At 37.2% G+C, this 16,660-nt stretch overlaps 3 protein-coding genes across 3 annotated transcripts; all 3 read left to right on the forward strand.

The window, feature by feature from the left end:
* Positions 1 to 10: 10 nt before the first annotated feature.
* LOC102709759 (germin-like protein 12-2) lies at positions 11 to 845 on the forward strand. Its single transcript, XM_006659123.2, has 2 exons — positions 11 to 169; positions 273 to 845. The coding sequence occupies exons 1-2, from the start codon at positions 52 to 54 to the stop codon at positions 842 to 844; spliced, it is 690 nt and encodes a 229-aa protein (XP_006659186.1). The 5' UTR covers positions 11 to 51; the 3' UTR covers position 845.
* A 2,348-nt stretch (positions 846 to 3,193) lies between these two features.
* On the forward strand, positions 3,194 to 3,978 carry LOC102710042 (germin-like protein 12-2). Its single transcript, XM_006659124.1, has 2 exons — positions 3,194 to 3,314; positions 3,407 to 3,978. Exons 1-2 carry the CDS (start codon positions 3,194 to 3,196, stop codon positions 3,976 to 3,978), a joined length of 693 nt encoding a protein of 230 aa, XP_006659187.1.
* Positions 3,979 to 15,156: 11,178 nt separating this feature from the next.
* On the forward strand, positions 15,157 to 16,046 carry LOC102710321 (germin-like protein 12-2). Its single transcript, XM_006659125.2, has 2 exons — positions 15,157 to 15,318; positions 15,422 to 16,046. Exons 1-2 carry the CDS (start codon positions 15,201 to 15,203, stop codon positions 15,991 to 15,993), a joined length of 690 nt encoding a protein of 229 aa, XP_006659188.1. The 5' UTR covers positions 15,157 to 15,200; the 3' UTR covers positions 15,994 to 16,046.
* The last annotated feature ends 614 nt before the right edge of the window (positions 16,047 to 16,660 follow it).

Below are 16,660 nucleotides of genomic sequence, written 5' to 3' on the forward strand. Positions count from 1 at the left end.
TCTACAAAGCAAGCATCTGTTGATCAAGAGAAACAGCTCGATCAACTTAAGATGGTCTCCTCTAAATTCTTTCTTCTCACAGCTCTCATCGCTTTGGTCGTTTCTCAGGCTGTGGCTTCTGATCCTAGTCCACTTCAGGACTTTTGTGTTGCTGACAAGGACTCGCCAGGTAGAGTACATCATCATCACTCTTGTGGAATATGCATCAGCTAGATCGACGATCTTTATATATATGTTTCGAACTTCTGACATATATGTATGTTTCAATGCAGTGCGTGTCAATGGGTTCCCCTGCAAAGACGTCAAGGATGTGAATGTTGATGATTTCTTCCTTGCAGCTAACCTTGACAAGCCGATGGACACTACCAAGAGCAAGGTTGGCTCCAATGTTACATTAATCAATGTGATGAAACTTGCGGGTCTCAACACCCTTGGTATCTCTATGGCAAGGATTGACTATGCTCCGAAAGGACAAAACCCACCCCACATGCACCCCCGTGCCACTGAGATCCTGACCGTTCTTGAGGGCTCACTTTATGTTGGCTTTGTAACGTCTAACCAAGCAAACAGGGAAAACAAACTCTTCACCAAGACGCTCAAAAAAGGAGATGTATTCGTGTTCCCAGAGGGCCTCATTCACTTCCAGTACAATCCAAGCTATGAAAAACCAGCGGTCGCCATCGCCGCACTTAGTAGCCAGAACCCAGGAGCAATCACTATTGCCAACGCAGTATTTGGATCGAATCCACAAATATCCGGTGATGTTCTTGCTAAGGCATTTCAAGTGGACAAGAAGGCCGTAGATTGGCTCCAAGCTCAGTTCTGGGAGAACAACCATAACTAAATTATTCATGCTTCGTTTATAATTATTGTTTGGTAGTAAACCGATCGAGTTTGTTGATTGTTATTAACTAAATATTGTATATCTATACAGAATATTTTGTATTGGTTTTCTGACAGATCATGTAAAACACTACACATATATGTGTTAAATCATGCATGATCTGGAATATTAATTTAATATACTTGATCTAAGTGTACCCTTTTAACATTTATGATCATAAATGATTGAAACAATGTTTATTTTTTGACAATCTCGTGGATGTTGTAGTATACCAACACTTTTAAATGTTGAAGATGAATGATGCTATAAATTTAATGCACATATTGAAATTTCCTAGTCATATTTTTGAGAATCTGATGGGAGTTTTTGTGATTTCGTTCTTACAATGATTATTAATAAATAAAGCATCTATCACATAAAGGAAATAAATCAAACTTCTCCGAATTCAAACAATGCACTTAAGAACCTCAGTGTCCTCTTGTTCTTCATTTGCTTCGACTTATTGTTCAAATTTCCCTTGCATCCATAAATGCATTTGTATGCATAGTTAAAATGGAAAATTCACGGTGCACGTTCTGATCAGCCTGAAATTTTGGAAAGATTCACATAAATTAAAATGCAAGATGCTACTAATAGTTCACAGTAAAAGATTGGTGTTTCTTATCACTTCATTTGTTACCTGAATTAATTCATTTAAAACACTCAAGCTCCATAAAAATAAATTCAAAAATATCAAACTTACTCAATTTTATGGACCCAACCATTTACTGCAAAAAATCGAAAATTTTACGATAACTCGTCATGACATGCACAATTATTTTTCATGAATTATGGTGCACTGTTGTTTTGGTTAAAAGTTAAGGCAAAGTGCAGGCCAATTTAATTTCTAGAGAAAATCATCTTCACTCCCTCCCGCCCAACTCTCTCTCTCTCTCTGCCAATAGTGAATCGATTTTTAGAGGAGGTCGTCTTAGAAGTGCTGCCTATAAAAATCATAATTAATCCAATAAAATCAGCCCTTGGCTCTTTCCTGCACCTAAACCTTTTCCTACCTCCCCTCATCACCTTGGTCTCCTCTTGTCTTCCTTCCATCACCTATCCTCTGCACTAGAACCCTCCCCCTTGCCGGATCTAGAAGGTCGGTACATGGTAGTGCTACCGACGTGAGGTGGGGAGGGTGGTCTAGGTGGAGGCGAACGATGGTGGGTGGATCTAGGTGGAGGTGGTCAGGGGCGAAACCAATAATTGGTTAAGAGTAGGGCTTAAATGATGTAATTTGTTAAGTATTTAAATTTTGACTAAGTTGAATAAATTTAGTAGGGATTAAGGAGATGAACCTAGGGCTCAAGCCCTAGCTGCCCTAGGCTTGATTCTGCTGGTGGAGGTGGTCTAGGTGATGGCAACAAGCCTATCTGGGTAGATAGGTGGCCAGGCAGAGGGGGTCTAGGTGGGAGTGTGTGGATCTTGGCTACTAGATCCATGATGACCTCGGAAATCATACTCCCTTAAGTTCACGGTATAAGACTTTTTAGCTTTGTCTACATTTATATGTATGCTACTGAATCTAGACATATACACAAATTATATGCATTCAGTGGATGAATCTAGGCAAGGCTAAAAAAGTTAAAATATAAAATGGAGGGAGTGGATTTTTACATGCCTTTTGTTCCAGGTATGTACAGACCTTCAAGTTTCATCACATTTTGCAGGGTGACATGTCATGATTGATCTGTCGGCGTCTGAAGATTAATTGGCCATTACAAAAGATTCATAAGTAGCTTTCATGTCATTCCCTTGTTTGTAGGACAATCCATCGACAATCATATATTGCATCGGAACACAAATACTTAAATAAATAGCGTCGTTGGCTTTTCTCATCTGCAGAAAACTCATGTGGTTATCACTTATTTTGATGCTCTTTGATTGAATATATTTTAATAATAAATTTTATTTTTTTCATATTTGAACAAACCTTTTTAATAAGATGAACAATCTAACGCATGTTAAAATGTTCACGACATCATCTATTAAAAACAACAGGAGGGAGTAATAACTTAGATCAATCTCTTAATTTTGATGTTCTATATCGCAAAAGAACACGTTCTCTGCTGCAAAATCACAAGGGTTAGCATTGGCTGCCTGCAGGACCAAATCGAAAAAGGAGCAGCAAGCCCAGGTGCCTTGACCACATCAGAATCATCTCATGCTCACAAGCTATATATATGGGTGCACGGATCCCTTCCATGGCCAAAGCATCAGCTATAGCTAGCTTCATATACACAACAAGCATCAGTTATTACTCCTACAGAACTTGTAGAAGAATAGCAAACATGCAAACATCAACACAAGATGGCCTTCTCCAAAATATTCCTGCTTCTCACAGCTATAGTCGGTTTGGTCGCTTCTCAGGCCATGACTTCTGATCCTAGTGCTCTCCAGGACTTCTGTGTTGCCGACAAGGACTCACCAAGTAGAGTAGTTTATCACTGTCATTCACTTTTGCATCAAGTTGACGATATGTTTCTAGCATTCTTACATACGTAGTTTCTTTCGCCATTGCAGTGCGTGTTAATGGGTTCCCCTGCAAGGATGTTAAGGATGTGAATGGTGATGACTTCTTCCTAGCGGCTAACCTCGATAAGCCAATGGACACAACCAAGAGCAAGGCTGGATCCAATGTTACATTAATCAATGTGATGAAACCTGCAGGCTTGAACACCCTTGGTATCTCCATGGCAAGGATTGACTATGCTCCGAAAAGACAAAATCCACCACACACACATCCCCGTGCTACCGAGATCCTAGCCGTTCTTGAGGGATCATTGTATGTTGGCTTTGTAACGTCTAACCAAGCAAACAGGGAAAACAAGCTCTTCACCAAGACACTCAACAAAGGAGATGTATTCGTATTCCCAGAGGGCCTCATTCACTTCCAGTATAATCCAAGCTATGATAAGCCGGCAGTCGCCATTGCTGCACTTAGTAGCCAGAACGCTGGGGCGATCACCATTGCCAATGCAGTATTTGGATCCAATCCACCAATATCAGATGGTGTTCTGACTAAGGCCTTTCAAGTGGATAAAAAGGCCATAGATTGGCTGCAAGCTCAGTTCTGGGAGAACAACCATAACTAAAGTATCGATGATTTATAAATTATCTTAATTAGTGCTTGTTAGTAAAAATAAAATTTTAATTGTTTGGTTATTGTTAACTAAATGCTTCTGCTACAATATATTCTATATTGGTTTGCTAACAGATCATGCAAAAACACTGTGAACATATGTATACTGTTACATCATGGATGATTTGGAATATCATCAATTCAATATATTGTGTTTCTTATATAGTCTTTGTTCAGTTATAAAAATATCACATTATTTTTGAACAAAAGCCCATTCGGGAAGTCCTGACCATAAGTTGTATATAAATGAGGAAATTTTTGTAATAATTAATTAAACTCAGATTCGATACATGTCCAAAACAAATATATTTCATACCATCCATGATGCATGTCTCCATAATGATGAGGTGAAACCTGATACCGTTGTCTGCTAGGCCTATGCTGATTTGCCTGCACCCGCTCCACCGCCCATTCTCCTTTGCTATTCTTGAAATAGATACCACATGTGCATGGAATTTAATCTAGAACAGTAAAATGATGGAAATTTAAAACCACACCAAAAACACAGGGGAACCTCTGTACATGTGTACAACGTTTTACTTGTGCACAAGGACAAATAAAGTAGCTCAAGTGACTTTGTACCCACCTTTATGTGCTACTTTGGATCATATGAGACAATTTATTCATGAGGGTGATAGCATTCATTTAGCAAGGGCAAACATGGAAGGGCATTAGAAAACATGGAGAGAAGTTCTTTGTTCTTTTCCCCATATTTTTCTTATTTTTTTTGACTTTTTGCGCACACACTTCCCAAACTACTAAACAATATATATTTTGCCAAAATTTCTATATACAAGTTCATAATCTCACATTTGTAAAGTATATTTCCAATTTTTTTTTCCAAGTTCATAATCTCACATGTGTATATGGCTTGGATTAGAAATTTTTTTAGGTGGCCCTGGCGCCACTGGACCACCCCTTGGATATGCCCCTGGTTATATCAAGCATTGTTGTATATTGTGATTGATGTAGGATATATATCCACTGCATGCTTGATTCGATCACTAGGGGTTCCTTCAATAATTTTCAACTATATGAAAACCAACTTATGTTCTTGAATTAAGGTGCTGTGATGTCGTCATATATTTTAAGTGTGCACGTACCGAAATAGCAAAAAGTAATCTCAACACAAGGCAGCTGAAAAGATTTCATCTAGAAAGGCAAATATGACTAACACATATTATAATTGGTGAATAACTTCCTTGTAAAAATGCTGAATCATATATATATATATATATATATATATATATATATATATAGCAAGACTAATACATGCACCCTACTTAGTATAAGCTATTCTACACCCCCCACATTTCAAGGCCTCCCAAGGCCCATCTCACCTCCTACTCTTCTCCCAAGGCCCAAAAATCACCCCCGTCTCATTTAAAGGCTGGTCAAAAAGTTAACCCCGTGGGTTAACCCCTTTATGGACTTTTCCTCATGTCTATCTAAGCTCATCTCTCGTCTCACAGGAATTGTGCAGTAACACGACGATAAAAATGCAGTAACACGACGACTAATTTGCAGTAACAACGTTGAAACATACCCATGAGGGATTTACTTTTTTAGAACAATTTTTTCAAATAATATGGTACAAAAGTTTTAAAAAAATAATATATGAGGTGAGAGATAAAGTTGTTTAAAGTTCGATATCTTAAGAAATATCTATAAGTGCAGTAATGATGCGTCTTCTATATAGTAATAACGCTATGTTGCTATAAAATATGTGTATTGTTACTGCACAATTGTAGTAACCCGTCGTGATAGAAGTGTAGTAACATTGTGATACACGTGCAGTAACATGTGTGTTGCACAGTTGTAGTAACGTCGTGATAGAAATACAGTAACATCACGATAGAAGTACAGTAACATCATGGCTGTGTACTGTTGCTACAATATAACTAATGCATGTGAGAGAGCTAAAAATATTGTATTCTTAATCTTTAGAGAGCAATATCTCATGTGTTTTATATTATTTTTTAAAACCATTTTCACCACATTGGTTAAAAAAAGTAATTTAAAACTATATCCGTCATGACTATATTTTGATGTTGTTATTGCGTTTTATAAGGCATGTTACTGTATTTTTGCCTTTATGTCACTGCATTTTTCAGATAGACGAGAGTTGACAAAGATGGGGGTGTGGAGGAAGGTCAAAAGACAGGTTTGACCGACGGGAGAGAGCTTTGACCAGGCTAGAAGAGGGATTTTGGGTCTTTGGAAGGGGGTGGGAAAGGGTTTGGGCTTTATGAGGGGAAGGGGCATATAATAGATTATTCTAGAGGGGTGCACATATTAGTTCTGCTATATATATATATATATATATATAACTTACAACGGTAAACAAAACACAAAAGAACACATCATTGCATAATATATGTTTTATAATCACATCTGTTTGTTAATTGTGGTTGTCTGCTCAGAACTGAGCTTGGAGCCAATCCACAATCCTCTTATCCACCTAAATGGCCTTAGCTACAACTTCGTATCTAGGTGATTGTCGGCTTTGACCCAAAAAGCTGCTTTCGTGACAGTGATAGCACTAGGGTTTTGTCTACTGAGTGCAGTGATAGCAGCTGCTGGCTTATCAGGGCAAGGGTTGTTTTGAAATGGATAAGTTCCTCTAGGTTCGGTTGTTGCATACTGTGGCAAAATCAAAATGTACAAAATGAGTTTTGCCACATAAAATTACAAGATATCCTCAATAATAATTAACCTAATTTCTTATTGCAGGTTCCTCAAACAAATGGATTTGCTTCAAATATATCCAAGCATGGAAAATGCACATTTCCTTATACAAGTTTTAGTTTAAACTACTGGATACATGTAATATCGGTTATTTAATTAATGAACTTAACATGAGTAGTAAACTGGCAATAAGTGTATACTTGTATAACTCTATACCAAATGAACATTACAGTCTACTAGATAAAATTACTTATTACATCAATTGACTAATACATCCACTCTATATCCAGATTGCAACAAGTCTTAGATGGACAAATGTGGAAATCATGCCTTTTGTTGGAGGTGGATCAGTAGGTGTCAAAACGTGGCTTGTTTAAGGAGATGTTCATGAAAACATAGCACAATGGTTCAAACTAGATAGACCTTCTATTATGTATCCCTTTTTGTTGGAATTCTTAGTTATATTGCAGTGGTAGGAAGTGCTATGTATATTTTGCACTATTGGCTTGTGATCTGCTGGAAGGTGCACAAAGGATGCTTAATTAAGAAATCTATTATGTTGTGACATGCTTGTTCCATGTGTATGCACATAGCATTATAGCAACCATATAAATCTATGAAGTTGATTAATCTATGTAGTAAGACAGTTTGCTCGAACTCTTCTTCATTAGATGACCTTCTTCTTCTCCTTTGCATACACCGAAACAAGATTGGCAGGTGGCCAATCTCATTGCATTGCATTCTTGACATACCATTTCCATGTCTCAGTCAAGTTCACAGGCATCAACTCCCAGAAATAACCTTCTACTGCCTGGTTTACTAGAACATACACGGTTATTGCCCAGATTTGGCAGTCAAACCAAAAACCTCTGATTAGCCAATTGTACATTGATGTGAATTAGGATAACTCTACCCCAGGTGTAAATTAATTAGGATAACATACACGGTTATTATCCATATTAGGCTAGTCTTTCAATGCTCTTAAGTGTTCACTAAATTAGGATAACTCTACCCCATATGTACTATACATAATATTCCCTTTAGTCTGGTATAACCGAAATTGCACTCTATTTGACCTATCTGTTAAGGAATAAATCAAGTTCAATTCATACATATTTTCATTTATTTATTGAGGCACTCTATCTATTTCTTGTCACATAATAAATAATATCCAATGAATTATAATCATCGAGCTTCTATAATTATACATCTAATATAGTCCATGCATACTGGATTGTTAAATCGATATGAAATCATTTAACTAAGGCCACAATACACTCCAATGGAATATGTACGAATTTATATAATTACCCTTTACTATTACTAATGTATTTGTTCTGCCAATAATAATATTTAAATAAATCTAACCAATATTACAATTAGTACTACAATGGGTATAAATAAAACAACAATAAATAATATATTGTTTCAATGACTTACCGCCGAATGCCGGGTGCGTCTCTGAGTAGGAGTATCGGAAGTCAAACGGAAAGTCGAAGCATGCTGGCTCAGAAAGCCTGATCCCACCGTCGCACGCCTCACACTTCTCAGTTCTTATTCTCCTGCCGCTGCTGCGGGCTTTGACTCCGAAGGAGCTCAAGGCGGGTGCTCCATGCATGAGGCCGCATGAACGTGGGGTCATCGTCGAGATCGGAGTAGGTTGACACTTGGTGGAGATGGCACGCCAGTGCCTGCACGGTGGCAGTGTCGTGCCGGCGCCGCCATTGGAGGAGGAGGAGCTTGCAAGGGAGAAGCATACAGAGAGAGGAAGATAAGGTGCGCTGGGTGAGCTTGACGAGGCAGACATGCAGAGGACTAAGTGTGCCTAATCTAATGGGCCACCTCTCGCAGTAGTAACAGGCCGAACCACAAACTAGGCCCAATTGGTGCAACTAGGACGATGTCAATACCAGCTAGGAAACGAATTAAAGCTGCCAGTTTTGCAACTCCCTCGTGAAATTAGCTCATGTTCTAATTTTGGCCTTCTAATTTGTTATCCTATAGTATGAGATTTTATAACCATGAGGTAGTAATTTATTCTACACCTAGCTATCAACTTTTTACTTGCTACCTCTCTAGTCACTAATGTCTGTAACACATTACCTTCAAAATCCGCATTAGTCCGCTCTACACATTGAGCGAACCCACGTTCATATAGTATTCCGCTTACACTTTCGTTCTCACTTCATGTAAAAAGGTAAACCTAGGGATACCATTTTTAGAGCACCAAGGCTTATAAGCAGGCACTCAACTATCTAAACTTCCAAGATGGTACTAAACCACCACTATACATTCACTTCTTGGCCATATAGACCTAAACCATACTACTAGTAGGCTTCAAATGGGTTAGGGTGTTACAATATCTGATGCTTCAAACAAGCAAATACACTAGGTTTTGCATAAAGTTGATTGTCCAAATGACAAATATTAAAATTTGGATGAAGTACTTTATCCCCACAAATTAACTTATGTGTTTATTATCCTATCGCCTTTTGCATCTTGACATGTCATTTTACTGCATCCTTATTTTTTCTAAAAGAATATCATAACCCCTTATATTATGGGATGGAGAGAGTATATGTTTTGGTTTTTTTGAAAAATATATATTTGTATGGTTTACTGTTTACAGATAGTGAATTAATTATGTATATGTGCTATATCTAGCTGTGGGGTGTCCAAAGGAGGCAGGCAATTAAATAGGCGTTTTGTGCCCTTATAAAAAGTATAAGAAGAACAATATCCTAGATTCTTGGTTTAAATCCTCAAAACCAAAACCAAAGAAGCTTCAAGCTTGGTCTCAAGAGTGTCTCAATTAATTGGAGAACACGACGACGATGCAAGAGCAAGGGATATAGATTTGCTTGAATCTACAGTGGTATGTAGTGTTCCAGGCCATCTACATCTCTCACTTTTACTCTCTGGAATTCTTTGTCTAGGCTAGAATAGACCTTCATATGATTTTTAGGCATGTGTGATTTTGCTATATACCCCTAGATTGTTTGTTCAATATATCTTTATTAATTCCATGGAGTCTTGGAATACTGTACTTGATTTCAGGATATGTACTCTTAACCCTTCGCATTATGGTGTAGATCGAGATTATTTTTTCATTGATTGGAGAGACATACGAATTTGTCGTTAGATGTTCTTTTTCTTTTTCATTTCACTTAATGTATATGACACACACACCCACTCCTTTACACATATTTTGTGTAATTGTCTTTGCACTTGTGTACAAAACACAAACGCATGCACCTCTCTTTAGCACAGGTGTGATTCAATATCTAAAACAATGTATACACATATATTGTATTTTCATCATTGGTTACACTAATTGTTAAAAATAACCCGACTTTCAGATGGAACTAACGATGAAAGGACTGTTGTTCTAGCATTACTAGCACCTGGATCGTCCGATTTCAGGCCTGCCAGAAGGAGGTCTCGTGTGGCCCCTAGAAAGAAAAGAATTTCTAAAGAGATACACACACTCACACCCACCCCTTTACACACATTTTGTGTAATTGTGTTTGCACACTGTGTGTACAAACACAAACACATATGCACCTCTCTTTAGCACATGTGTGCATGACTCAATATCTAAAACTATGTATATACATATATTGTATTTTTATCATTGGTTACACTAATTGTTAAAAATAACCTGACTTTCAGATGGAACCAATGATGAAAGGACTATTGTTCTAGCATTACAGGCACGTGGATCATCGGATTTCAGGCCTACCAGAAGGAGGTCTCGTGTGGCCCCTAGAAAGAAAAGAATTTCTAAAGAGATACACACACTCACACCCACCCCTTTACACACATTTTGTGTAATTGTGTTTGCACACTTTGTGTACAAACACAAACACGCATGCACCTCTCTTTAGCACATGTGTGCATGACTCATTATCTAAAACTATGTATACACATATATTGTATTTTCATCATTGGTTACACTAATTGTTAAAAATAACCCGACTTTCAGATGGAACCAACGATGAAAGTACTGTTGTTCTCCTGGATCATCGGATTTCAGGCCTACCAGAAGGAGGTCTCGTGTGGCCCCTAGAAAGAAAAGAATTTCTAAAGAGATACACACACTCACACCCACCCCTTTACACACATTTTGTGTAATTGTGTTTGCACACTTTGTGTACAAACACAAACACGCATGCACCTCTCTTTAGCACATGTGTGCATGACTCATTATCTAAAACTATGTATACACATATATTGTATTTTCATCATTGGTTATACTAATTGTTAAAAATAACCCGACTTTCAGATGGAACCAACGATGAAAGGACTGTTGTTCTCCTGGATCATCGGATTTCAGGCCTACCAGAAGGAGGTCTCGTGTGGCCCCTAGAAAGAAAAGAATTTCTAAAGAGATACACACACGCACACCCACCCCTTTACACACATTTTGTGTAATTGTGTTTGCACAACAAACACGTATGCACCTCTCTTTAGCACATGTGTGCATAACTCATTATCTAAAACTATGTATACACATATATTGCATTTTCATCATTGGTTACACTAACTGTTAAAAATAACCTGACTTTCAGATGGAACCAAGGAAGCAGAACAACGATGACAGGACTGTTGTTCTAGCATTGCCGGCACCTGGATCATCAGATTTCAGGCCTCCCAGAAGAAGGTCTGTGGCTCCTAGAAAGAAAATAATCTCTGCAGAGCAACAGGAGGCTTCATCCAGTAATCGCATAGCAACAGGAGCATCTGCTGCAACTATTGGACCATCAGGTCTGTGATCATGAATCTAGCTATTAAGCTATGTGATTTTGAGTTTTTTGCAAATTAAGTAGAGTGGAAAATATTTTTTTATGTATGTTGCATAGACTAATGTAATATGATAAAAATCAGAAATATTGTACAGTTGGATAAATGAAGTCATGAATGTGTAACACCCTGCCTGTTAACTTTGAATAATTAATTCACTGTCCCGCAGTATATCTAATCATATATACTAGATACATTAACAAATTGTTCATTTTTGTCTCAGAATTGTTAACTATGTAATCAATGAACTGACAACTGCAGTAATGAGATTCATATTTCAAATGTACGTTCCAAACAACAGTATGCTGACAATGCTGATATGAAGCAAGCTGCAGAGGCACTGATAGGCAATTTCAAATCTGTTTCAATTTAGTTGGGTTACTTGATATAATATGCCCATACTGAATTTTGCTATATTATAATTTTCAATCTCGTGTATATATAGATCTCAATCTGCAAGCAAAATATATGAATCAGTCACAGATGAGTGAAGAGGAATCGATGGGTAAAGTTGCATGCACCTATCCATACATAATGGAGTTACCTGACACTTTTTAACATTATTACGTACATATAGTGAAAACTACTCCGTTAGTTTCATACCAAAATATAGCTACCTTGTTCAATGATATATATATATATATATATACACAACAAATCTGGACAAACTAATTAAGTTGTACAACATTTTTCTAGGTATCACGCATCTCTGCAGGAATCAACAACAATTGCACATGGCGGAGCCCAAATTATATTTCATGGTTTTCTCTTCAGATAGCATCTTTTGGCTTTTTGCAGACTTTGAGCAGCAAGCAGATGCTGTGAAGAACTTGCAAGAAAACCAGGTGGAGCCATATAGGTGAGAAATAATATTGTAGCTCATCCATGCTTGGAGTAGCATTCAACAAATAAAGCTTTAGGTTTCCTTGGAACACAGGAAATAAGAAAAACAGGAATAGAGAAACACATGATTTGGATATCATGGCTTATTTGATCGAATACGATACAAGAACTAAAACTGTAGGATCTGTACATAGTGTTGTTTGGACGCCAAACAGGAATATAGTAAAATATGTTTTATATTGATTTATTAAAGAAATAGAAGGAAGATATATACATAGAGAATTAATGTGCATTGATATTCACAAAGAAAATTGTAAACATGAGGTAATGTGACACCACATGTTTTCCTCCAAAATGTGAAGGGATTTTTTTCCTATCCTTTGCAATTCCTTTGAACCAATTTCAGCATCCAAAGGGCTCTCATATGAATTTTTCGTTTGGATTGAATTTGTCTAGTTTTCCTACAAATTTCCTCCAGTCCAAAGGATGCCTTAACAAAGTGGCATAATTTTTCCATAGGGTTCAATCAACAGCAGCCGGACCTTGCAAATGTTGGACCACAAATTCCAGAGCAAGCATGCAGCTGGTACTTTAATTTGTATTACCCTCCATTATTTCTTTTCTTCCAATATCTCTTATATGTCAATAATCTTTCTTTTCTGAACGTCCTAAGGATAAATTCATTTTCTGTCAATAATCTTTCTAAAGTTGAACTATTTATATGTTGGAAACTACCTGTATAGATTTTGTTTAATTAAATCTTGATAACGCTATTTGCTGTTGGTAACACACTTCTCATGATATTACAATTGACTGTTTGTTCATATACTAACCTTTTGACAAATATGTTCCAGCTAATCCAAATGAAGACATGAACGATGAGTTTGAGTTCATCCTCAACAACAATATCTTGGATCTGGACTAGTTCAAAACAATGCTATAGCACTGTTGCATGCTACGCTGTACGGTTGTCTTAAACATTAATCTATTTTTTAGTCCTAGTATTTATTAGTGCCTGGGAACACAAGGGCCAGAGAAATATAATGCTCAATCTGCCTGCAGTCTGGATGTGTGTAAATCTGTTATTTCAAGAAATGTCATAATTTATTCTGTTCATGGTGGCCATTTTTAATTAATTTGTTCAGGGTCCTGGATATTCCAATAAGTGTTTTATTCTGAGCCCTGCAAGTTTCATTGATATCATTTATTAATATCGGGCGACATTTGACCCAATAATCTTAGCTTAATTTCTCTCAAGAAATATACCAGGAAGATTTCATACGTAGGTTTTCATTTCATCTCCATCCTTCTTAATTTGAATCCATTAGTGGCACTCACTGCATCAAATTATATATTGACTACAGAGTTAAGTCAGAAATTTATCATCCCAAATTATCAGCACATACATTAGTACAGTCTTCCATGAGAACAATAATATTTTGGATCACTAATTAGATAATGTCGGTGCAAAATAACAAAGGTTAGAATACATGCAACTACTATTATAGCTAGATATCGAGATATGCATTCACGCATGGTTTTGCCTGCAGAGACCAGATAAATAAAAACAGAAGAGAGAATTAAAGCTAGTAGAATGCAGAATTATAGGAGGCTTATGAACTGAATTAACCATCCATCCCAGAATAAGTGACCATTTTGGTTTGGTCAAAAGAAATTTGCTCGAAAGTAAGTGATGACTTTGCTGCTGAGAAGGAAAGAAAATAAAATAAATAGATACATCCATAATTATTGCACATCTTTTCATCATCAAAAAGGTAAAAAAAAAGAAATATAGAGGTCATTTTAATTACTTGAGTAGTACAGTACTAATTTGTTTGAAGACTAGACAAAGCAGTCATTTATTTTGGGGAATAGCAAGTAGCTCGAAACCGTCGCAGGCAGAAGACAGCAGAGCATTTGTTGATTAAGCAATTACCTGAATTATTATTGTTGCTGTATCTAACTTGCCTTCTAATTAGCATGTGTGTGCTCTCTGTACTTGTCTTCAGACATCTCCGTAACACATTATGCCTGAATGCCCGGAGACCACGACAAACTAAAAGATCAATGATGTGAAAGGGACCAAGTACACATTTCAGAGAGAAGACATGGTCAAAATTAAGGATGTGGCCAAACATGCTGCATGATAATACACGGTATCTGTTGCAAAAACAAGAGTTTAACAAAACAAATGGCACACCCTGTACATGCATTCATACTAGCTAACATGAATATTATTAGCTTGAATCTGTCTCTGCAGGCATCTGCGTGTAACATGAATTTAACATTAGCATGTCGTATATATCAATGCCTGAATACGCGGAAATTAATCATATATTGACTAAATAGAAGGGCCATATATATGGATCAAATTAAGATATGAAAGGGACTAAGTATACGTTACAAATATCGGACGTGGTCAAAATAAATTAAACCATATTATTTTTGTGGTCAATCTACTCGGTTCGAACACATCTTTATCATATGTGTTTATCTGAACTACCTGATGGCACACAGCCATCCAAACGTCAATGTCATGAACGCATGAGAGGCACCAAAATAATCTAATTAATTGGTCGGCCGCCCTGTTGCTGCGAAGATAAAATAACTTGAATAAATCCACTAACCCATTCAATTAAATAATTAGTTAATTTCTTGAGCCAGATGCATTCTATCTAGACCAGTTCAGAGGAGAACGAAGCACACCTTGACCACTTCAGAGTCATGTCATGCTCACAAGCTATATATATGGACGCATCCCTCCTTGGCCAAACCATCAGCTGCGCTCCATCTACAAAGCAAGCATCTGTTGATCAAGAGAAAAAGCTCGATCAACTTAAGATGGCCTCCTCTAAAGTCTTTCTTCTCACAGCTCTCATCGCTTTGGTCGTTTCTCAGGCTGTGGCTTCTGATCCCAGTCCACTCCAGGACTTTTGTGTTGCTGACAAGGACTCGCCAGGTAGAGTACATCATCATCACTCTTGTGGAATATGCATCAGCTAGATCGACGATCTTTATATATATGTTTCTAACTTCTGACATATATGTATGTTTCAATGCAGTGCGTGTCAATGGGTTCCCCTGCAAAGACGCCAAGGATGTGAATGTTGATGATTTCTTCCTTGCAGCTAACCTTGACAAGCCGATGGACACAACCAAGAGCAAGGTTGGCTCCAATGTTACATTAATCAATGTGATGAAACTTGCGGGTCTCAACACCCTTGGTATCTCTATGGCAAGGATTGACTATGCTCCGAAAGGACAAAACCCACCCCACACGCACCCCCGTGCCACTGAGATCCTGACCGTTCTTGAGGGCTCACTCTATGTTGGCTTTGTAACGTCTAACCAAGCAAACAAGGAAAACAAACTCTTCACCAAGACGCTCAAAAAAGGAGATGTATTCGTGTTCCCAGAGGGACTCATTCACTTCCAGTACAATCCAAGCTATGAAAAACCAGCGGTCGCCATCGCCGCACTTAGTAGCCAGAACCCAGGAGCAATCACTGTTGCCAACGCAGTATTTGGATCGAATCCACAAATATCCGATGATGTTCTTGCTAAGGCATTTCAAGTGGACAAGAAGGCCGTAGATTGGCTCCAAGCTCAGTTCTGGGTGAACAACCATAACTAAATTATTCATGCTTAGTAATGTTTATAATTATTGTTTGGTAGTAAACCATGTTTGCTGATTGATATTAACTAAATATTGTATATTCATACAATTAATATTTTGTATTGGCTTTCTGACAGATCATGTAAAACACTATACACCTATATGTGTTAGATCATGCATGATCTGGAATATTAATTTAATATACTTGATCTCTGTGTACCCTTTTAACATTTATAATTATAAATGATTAAAATAACGTTTGTTTTTTTGACAATCACGGAAATGTTGTAGTATAACAATAATTTTAAATGTTGAAGATGAATGATATTATAAATTTAATGCGCATATTGAAATTTCCGTGTCATATTTTTTGGAATCTGATGGGAGCTGTTGTGATTTCGTTCTTACAATTATTATTAATAAATAAAGTATCTGTCACATAAAGGAAATAAATCAAACTTCTCCAAATGCAAACAATGCACTTAAGAACACCAGAGTTCTCTTGTTCGTCATCTGCTTCGACTTCTTGTTCAAATTTCCTTTGCATCCATAAATGGATTTGTATGCATAGTTAAAATGGACAATTCACGGTGCATGTTCCGATCAGCCTGAAATTTTGGAAAGATTCACATAAATTAAAATACAAGATGATACTAATAGTTCAAAGTAAAAGATTGGTGTTTTT

The sequence above is a fragment of the Oryza brachyantha genome, chromosome 8 (assembly GCF_000231095.2).
Source record: "Oryza brachyantha chromosome 8, ObraRS2, whole genome shotgun sequence".
In the NCBI taxonomy this organism is placed as follows: Eukaryota; Viridiplantae; Streptophyta; class Magnoliopsida; order Poales; family Poaceae; genus Oryza; species Oryza brachyantha.